Genomic DNA, 9,063 nt, shown 5'->3' on the forward strand with positions numbered 1-9,063 from the left:
TCTGAGGTGGATGATGTTGGTGGGATTTGGAGGATGATGGAGGCAACAGGGGAAAGAGCCTCAGATCCACAAAGTCTCCTCCCCCAGGTGGCTGATGAGATATGTTGGCATGACAGCCATATTGAATTTCCATCCCAAAGCCCTTGCTTGGAAGTGTACTTCACCAGACTGCCAAGAACCTTGCCCTCGTCCAGGCCAAGGTGGCGAGACACGGTACTGATAACACCATAGGCCTTGTTGATCTCTGCACCAGACAGGATGCTCTTGCCAGCATACTTGGGTCCAACATGTACGCTGCGGCGTGTATGGGCTTCAGGTAGAAGTCTTCACGCTTTTTGATGTATTTCAGAACTGCAGTTTCCTCTGCTTGGAGCAACAGTGAAGTGGGCAGGGCAGTACAGATTTATTATCTTACATCTGCAAGCAGAGTCTGAACATCAGACAGAATGGCATTGTCTCCCTCAATCTGTGCAATGGCAAATGCTATAGGTTTCAGGAGTTTCAGGCTGCTTTACCACTCTCTCCCAAAATACATCATCCAGGGGGATACTCTTTATGGGGTTGTCCATATCGGCAGACAGTGATATGGCTATTTCTTGGAGAGACTCCTTCCCCTCCAGAAGACTGTCAAAAATGATGACAACGCCACTCCAACAGGTGTTGCTGGGCATCTTCAATGCGGTGCTCTTATTCTTCTCACTTTGCTTGGTGAGGTAGATTGCTGCCATAACTTGATGACCCGTCACATACAGTGGGGCAAAAAAGTATTTAGTCAGCCACCAATTGTGCAAGTTCTCCCACTTAAAAATATGAGAGAGGCCTGTAATTTTCATCATAGGTACACTTAAAAAAATCCAGAAAATCACATTGTAGGATTTTTAATGAATTTATTTGCAAATTATGGTGGAAAATAAGTATTTGGTCATCTTCCTTGCCCACGAACATTCGACCACCCATCAGAGATGATTGCAATACATTCTTCTTTCTCTATGATTTGGTTAACCTTCCCTTGAACTCTGTTGAACTCTGCATCCAGCAAATTAGTAGATATAGAATGTCTGGTTGGAGGGGTGTATGCTGGACGAAAAACATTCAGAAATCTCTTCCAATACACATTGCCTGTGAGTATCAGAGGTGAACCAGCTGCATACACAGCTCGAGCAAGACATTCATCAGCATTTCTCTGACTACGTTCCTCCATTGAGTCAAAAAAACTTCTGATTCCAGCAGGACCATGAGCTGTTGCTATCGATAAGGTGTCTGATTCATCATTTTCACCTCAAATAGAAGTAGAAGGACTTTTGTCAGAGGTTGCTTGTTGTGAGCCCTGAGGGAACTTTATGCACTTGGCCAGATGATTCATCATCTTTGTTGCATTCTTCACATATGATTTGGCACAGTATTTGTAAATGTACACAGCTTTTCCTTCTACATTAGCTGCAGTGAAATGTCTTCACACATCAGATAGTGCCCGTGGCATTTTCCTGTAAAGATTAGAAAACAATTAGTAAAAAAATACAATTCCATGTACAGATAAATAGTTAAGCAGTTAGATTAAACAACTCCTTTGTAAGATAAATGTTTTCAAATGAAACATATATGGAAACAGGTGAATTAACACTCCTCAGGTAGCAGGCTCAAGCAAGCTAAAACCCACATGGTAGCAAAAACTAACTAGCAGAAATTGTTAACAAGTTAGAAATTATTTAAACACACTTTGCTGTAGGCTACTCTTTACTAGTTAACAAAAAATAATGTATGTCATAAAATATTCACCCCACCCAGTATTGTAATCAAAACTTACCAGTCCTTGGCTCAGATAGTGTAGTAGTGTGGGCACAATAGCGTTTAATTAGTGTGCAAGATCTTGAGAATCAGCTGTACATGTAATGGAAGCGTGCACTGTGCATGCAGAGGGTTGCAATTCCATTGAATTGGGGATAGTTTAACCAAAATATGCCACAAGACCTAGAATTGCCTTATGTGTTATCCCACAAAAAAAAGGTTCACTGTGATAAACTAACTTTATTGATGAACTTAAGCAAAATTCCCGGGCTTTAATTTTTTTATTTAATTTGACCTTTATTTAACCAGGCAAGTCAGTTAAGAACACATTCTTATTTTCAATGATGACCTGGGAACAGTGGGTTAACTGCCTGTTCAGGGGCAGAACGACAGATTTGTACCTTGTCAGCTCGGGGGTTTGAACTCGCAACCTTCCGGTTACTAGTCCAACGCTCTAACCACTAGGCTACGCTTAAATTCCCATGGAAAAATTCTGGAAATTTTACGGAAAGTTTCTGACCCTTTGCAACCCTACACGCAACCAAACCAAACAATATGATGGAAATCATAGAACATGTCAGCAAAATGCATCAAGTCGCCGTCCTTGCATTGTGCAGTCAAATGGCAAACGCTCTAATGTTTCCAAGCCGTCAACAAGCGGTCGCAATTAACACCATTAAGTACATAGGCCTACAGTGGCATTAGATTCCTACCAGCCAGTAGTGATGGAGGGAGGGGTCGATACAGTTACACATCACAATATTACTTTGGGATGATATTATATTGATATTTGACTCTAAGTCATCTGTACCTGCACCAGAATTCCAGTATTTTTCATCAGAATTCCAGTATTTTTCATCCTATAGCTTGTTCTCCAACTTCTTTTTAAACAGTGAGCCAACATGTTGAGCACTTTTATTTCCCTGACTGACGAAAACTCGTTTTCTCATGGTCTCTCTTGTCTCTCTGCAGCAGACATATAGTGAGCAATATGTTTGGAAAATCAAATCAAAATTAAATCACAGAATCAAATCGTAGTACATATAGAATCTCAATACATATGTTATCGACATCTAACTATCCTGATAATATCATATCTTGAGGTCCCTGGCAATTCCCAGCCCTACAAGCCAGACAGCACAATCTCTCCTAGGCCCATATTCATAGAGTCTCAGAGTAGGACTACTGATCTAGGAACAGGTCCACTCTGTCCATGTAATCTTATTGATTATGATCTAAAAGGCTAAACTGATCCTGGTTCAGCACTGCTAACATGAGAATATTTTTTAATACAGGCCCTGAACTAACTTTGTACCTATATAACGTAGGTAAATGACTTAATGACGCCACATAAAATGTTGCACTACACCTACAACACAGCATTCCTAACCTAGCCCACAATGTCTGCAGTGTGGATCGAGTAGTCAACACATTGAACAGTCATTTGAAAGCTTCATGACATACTATGGAACGCCGTTTGGGTCTTTGCGTGTCAAAAAAGATACACGTCAAATAACACTATTTGACGCGTTAAATAAGCTTTTAATTTGACACGTTAAATAACACAGTTCTATTATAGAATGTTGTGTGTTCTGAATTTGCATGTGCAAGCAAAGTGCCACCACTACTATCAGTAGCACTGTCAAATCTGTACAAGCAAACACCGGCGCCAGGAACGATGTGTTTACAATACCACGTTGGTAATAAAGCATTATTTGTTTGACCGCATCTTCTGGGGTAGCTAGCTAGATTTAGCTTGGTACCTAGCTAGCACCAATACAACCAGCCTGAAAACTATGACCAGTAGAAACTGCAGTCATTTTCACTATTCTTAGCAATGATTTAGGAATCCTTGTGAGTAAGTATTAGCTAGATAGCCACTTGTTGTTCGCCTACTGAAATTGAACTTCAGTTCATGAAAATAAATAGCTAGCCAGCTACTTAAACCTGTTGCACAAAGCTAACGTCATAAGCATCCAGCTAGCTTCACCTGGCTTGTGAGGCTCGACCTGACCAGGTTGTGTTGTGAAGCTATCCACAATAAGAATTAGCCACCATAGTGAAATTTGCGGTTTGCCTTCAAAATAATAGTACCACTTTGATGCAAAAGGTTACAATTAGTGGAATCATGTCATATTTAGACTAGATCATGTTAAACAAGGTTGGAATGTGAAGCAATGAAATGGGATATCAGTCGACTCGGTGACACCCACAGAACACAACTGTGAAGAGTTTACGCAAATATTAGCGTTGTAGCTCTTATCGCGTGAAATCACCTCCCAATTCATATGGCACTGTACAGCTTTACCTAAGGATTGGGATCAATGAAATGGGGTAACAGTCTACTCAATAACCAATATATTTTTTCCCAACATCCCCCTCAGAATTATCAGAATCCAAAACATCCACGCAGTATTGTTTTCCCCCTGGAATAGTGTTGAATACACATAGGTTGACAATAAATGTGGCTCAATTCACAGTTGTTTCAGAGTCCCGCAATAAGAACTACGATGCTAACGTTCTCTGGGTGTCACTGAGTAGACTGATACACCATGTCATTGATCCACAATCCATAGAGTGAAATAAGTATGCCCCCAATGCAATTCTAAAGTACTTATTTAACCAGGCAAGTAAGTTAAGAACAAATTCTTATTTACAATGACAGCCCAGGAACAGCGGGTTAACTGCCTTGTTCAGTGGCAGAGGAACAGATTTGTACCTTGTCAGGTCAGGGATTTGATCTAGCAACCTTTTGGTTAGTGGACCAACACTCTAACCACTAGGCTACCTGCCTCCCCAAGTATAATACATCCAGTGTGATTTCAACAGATTTTTTGTCAAATTAACAAATGATTGTCTTTTGTTGATTTCATATAACAACATTCCAGCCTAGTTTAGGATGATCTATTCAATTACGGCATAATTCTACTATTTGTATGCATTTGCATCACTGTCAATGACATTCTTTTATTTTGAAGGCAAAATCCACTATTATGGCTAATCCTTATTGTGGCTAGCTTCATATAGATGGGTCCGGCCACCATTAATCAAATAGCTACTGAAACAGATTATGTCGTTTTGCTATGTTTTTGGGGAAGAACATTGTTTGGATCCATGAACTAGCTAGCTTTTTTTATGACCAGCACTGTAGGTGAGCGAGACAACTTTACCAGCATCATAGCATACGTATCGATGAATCGTTGTGTCATATGATATACGAGTGACAGTGTTATCAATGAGTAATAACTACATAAAAAATGTATGAACGCATTAAATTATTATGCGACGTGCAGTCATAATCAGGTCCTGATTGGTCAACAAGCTTATTTGGCACATCAAATAGTGTTATTTGACGTGTATCTTTTTTGACATGCAAAGACCCAAACGGTATTCCACAGAAATCCTGGTTGAAAATGAAACGACTGAACAAATGAACAATGAAACAGCACAGCAAGTAAGTGAAAGAAATATGTTTTGATTATGCTTTACTGGTAATGGGGACATACATAAATGCCAACAAAATAACTTTTTGATCAGTGTGGTGTGTGTGAGTGTGTGTAACCTTTATTAACTAGACAAGTCAGTTAAGAAAAAAATCTTATTTACAACGAAGGCCTACCCCGGCCAAACCCAGACGACGCTGGGCCAATTGTGCGCCGCCCTATGGGACTCCCAGTCACGGCCGGATGTGATACAGCCTGGAGTCAAACCAGGGACTATAGTGACGCTTCTTGCACTGAGATGCAGTGCATTAGACCGCTGCGTCCATGTGTGTTAACTATTTGACTGTACTAGAATGCTTAAAAGGACACCTACATTTTTAATATCGGTTATCGTTATCGTTTTTTGGATGGCAAGGAAAATATTGGATACCGGTATCGGCCAAAAATGTCATATCGGTGCATCACTATCTCAAAATGCATAGTAGGTCGGATGAGTAAGCTGATCCTAGATCTGTGCCTACCTGCAACTTCTCTCCTGAACAGGACTGTGAGGTGTAGCAGAGTTGGAAAGAGCAGGGCATGCCGCCAAAGCTACGGCCGCCGGTAATTAATCAAGCGAACCCTCTTATCTCAGAACACACAATCTTTATAACATTTATGTTCTTCACAACAATGTATCGACAGACAATATAGGGCCAGGACCAATAGTAGCCTAATAGTAGACCTACATACCCCCATGGGTCAAATATGGTTTTACAATATATGATTTATTCCCCTCTGAACATATCACGGTAAGGTCCTTTGGGTCGTAAATACCGTTAGCATTTCTGAACCTGGGCCAAGATTGAGATTGTGAAAAGGGGCTGAGTATGATTCCCTTCCACCCTGACACGGCATCCTAGCGTTCTTGCCGATTAACACTGTTCTAGAATTATAAGTATTAGCCTATCATTCTAGGAAGTTCATATCATTCTAGAATGTGTAGAATCTAGACGCAGTTCAGGTGGAGGGAGGGAACCGTGGATAATGATGATTTGGCTTGTTTCTAAGTGGGAGCAACTTGATGAATATCATTCACAATGCCTGGTGGTGGTCTCATAGGAATGGCTGGCATGCCACCTATTATAGGCTAGCAGTTTTCTAACAGTATAAGGCATTAAGACACATTATAGCAGCATTTGGCTTCAATTATACCCTTGCTCGTTCAGCTTAGGGGGGTCTGAGTGAGCACAGACTGGAACATCCGTTTTCAGCACAGTGTCACATGACCTTCTCTTTCAACTCTTCAGGTTTCAATCAGCAACACACATCTGACATACATATGAGGCGTTAATATGACAACAATATAGGACTACTGTTGCGATTGATATGAAGCAAGTTGATTTAAATGATAGAACTTAGGCTAATGACTAGAATTGTTCAGTCATTGAGTGTTTAATCAAGCTACCCATGTTCTATCTATGCATGACTCAACACTGTAACGTACAACTAAATTAGCATTAACGAATCCCGCAATTCCATAGGGCAGCTAGGCATTATCCTTCCATTACGGCCGGACTTTCAGACGAATTATCCTCATAATTAGAGCTTAATGGTTTGTCGTAAGTGGCATGTGGTGAACCCTATGTAATAAAACCCTGGTAAGAAAGACCTCAATTGAATTAAGCGTGCGTGTCAATACCGGCTAATGTACAGAATTAGCCTATTATTCAAAGCAATGGGCTGTTAGGTTTCTTCCTCCCCATGAAATTAGCCCTTAATAATATGGCAATCAAATATGCTACAGTTTAAGATGATTGTGTTTTACGTGTTAAATGTTTTTTTATTGATCCAATACCAAGGCACAGCACATCATTGATTAGTGGGCTAGAGCAGACTTGATCATAGGAGTTAACATACATCTGCACCAGAGGCCTTCACTTCTCCAGAGGAAACGTTTCATTTGATTTAACTAGGCTTAAGAACAACTTCTTATATACAATGATGGCCTACCCAGTCCAAACCCTAACCCGGGCGATGCTGGGCCAATCACGGCCGGTTGTGATACAGCCTGAATCTAACCAGGGTCTGTAGTGATGCCTCTAGCACTGCGATGCAGTGCATTAGACAGCTGCGCCACTTGGGAGCCCCTAAACTTGGTGGATCTCAGATTCCCATAATTTTCATGACAATTTAATGAAACATTTACGAAAGCCAAAATGGTAACTTAGGGAAGCTGAAGCTTTAAAAAAAAAGTGCCATAGATTTGACCATTTCAGAGTGAGTGATGAATTATCAGGGTCCTTTCAGAGACTGCAGGAGACTCCACTGTCTTCACTAGCGTTTCTGCTTAGCATTTTAATTGCCTTTTTCATAGACCACTAAATCGTAAGTATAGCCATCTGTAATGAAATATCTTATTTTACTGTAATAACTTTAGTATTGCTTTTATTTTGTACATATTTGCTTCTCTGGGATAATGGATGTAACGTTATAGCTTATTTTACTGTAATAACTTTAGTATTGCTTTTATTTGGTACCTATTTGCTTCTCTGTTGGAATCATACCCAGAAGTTCTAGAATCTCAGCAACAACAGAGCTCACGAGTTTGCTGTAGTTGCATAAAATGAGCACGTTGGTTTGATAGCTTGCTAGCTCATAAGAATAATGGTGCTAGCTACGTAAGCTAGCTATGACTTGTTGAATCCTCATTGAAATTGTGAAACAGTTAGCTAGCTAAAGTTAGCATCGTAAGGAATTTATTCCAAACCATGGCATGAGAAAGTTAGCTATCCAGTTAGCAAACTATAGCTAGCTGCTACCTACATCCGGCATAGCCAGCTGAAATTCTATTTCTATAAACTATGCAACTAGCTATCAGTTACCACAGTTTTTGCAATAGCTAACGTTAGATATGTTCAAATGACACGTTCTGCACGTTCTTGCAATACCAATAGCTATGCTAGCTAACTTAGCAAAGGCGTGTTGATAGTTTCACACTATAATAATACATATAGCTAACGTACTGTAATAGTTAACAGTTAACGTTACTGTTCAAGGCATTCACTTGTTCGAACCCCTTTTGTTTCGATACGTAAACGTTTGTATAAACGGTTTACAAACGCTGCCCCCTGTCAACTTCGCAAAATTTCGCAAACAGCCACTCTTGCTCGTTACCTGTCCCTCGGGTCTATCCAACTTGTTTGTTTAGTGTTGTGGTCGATATAAAACACTTTGCCGTCAAAGTCCCTCGCTTCTTCCCAGCCGTCGGGTAACGGCAGCTGGCCATTCCCCTTTCTAGGCATGTTCATCTTCTATAAGTTCCGCCATAAGTACGGTAGAAAAAAAAATCCAGTGGAATACTAAAAAGCGACGAAAAACTCAGTAAAGATCCATGTTTTGCGTTCCCCTGTCCTCCATCTTGGGTTCCTAGCTGAACACATAGGCCTGGACAGACCGGGACAGACAGACTTGACTCCGTTCCCAGCAAACGGTACATTAGCATATCATTAGCATAAATCTATTTGCATGCACATTCCTGAGTGTTGCATTCCTGCGGCTTAACCCTTTCCAACACATCACCAGTGGAATATGTGTGTTGTCGACTTGTTACACTGGTTCAATCGAAGTATTTGGTCCCATACCAACGGTCCCATTCCAGACAAGCGGGACACGTTGCACCGCCGCGTTAAATAGTTGTGTTATCGGCCGCTGTCGCTCTATGCAAGAACTGGGAGAAAAAGTTTTGGAATGGTGAAATATGCACCATTGCAAAATATAGGCTGATGGGACAGTGACAGGGATAAAATATGATACGTCCTCAGATAATTCAATATCTACATAAACTTGGGGGAAA

The 9,063-nt window shown here is 40.6% G+C and overlaps 1 protein-coding gene across 1 annotated transcript in view; it reads right to left on the reverse strand.

Annotated features, from left to right (window-relative positions):
• Positions 1–8,850, reverse strand: part of LOC115137565 (protein WWC2-like) — a 51,133-nt gene extending 42,283 nt beyond the window's left edge. Inside the window, 1 exon segment of the mRNA XM_065024892.1 lies at positions 8,385–8,850. Coding sequence (XP_064880964.1) covers positions 8,385–8,518 — 134 coding nt within the window. The 5' untranslated portion in view covers positions 8,519–8,850.
• Positions 8,851–9,063: the final 213 nt, after the last annotated feature.

The sequence above is a fragment of the Oncorhynchus nerka genome, linkage group LG11 (genome assembly GCF_034236695.1).
Source record: "Oncorhynchus nerka isolate Pitt River linkage group LG11, Oner_Uvic_2.0, whole genome shotgun sequence".
NCBI classification, from domain to species: domain Eukaryota; kingdom Metazoa; phylum Chordata; class Actinopteri; order Salmoniformes; family Salmonidae; genus Oncorhynchus; species Oncorhynchus nerka.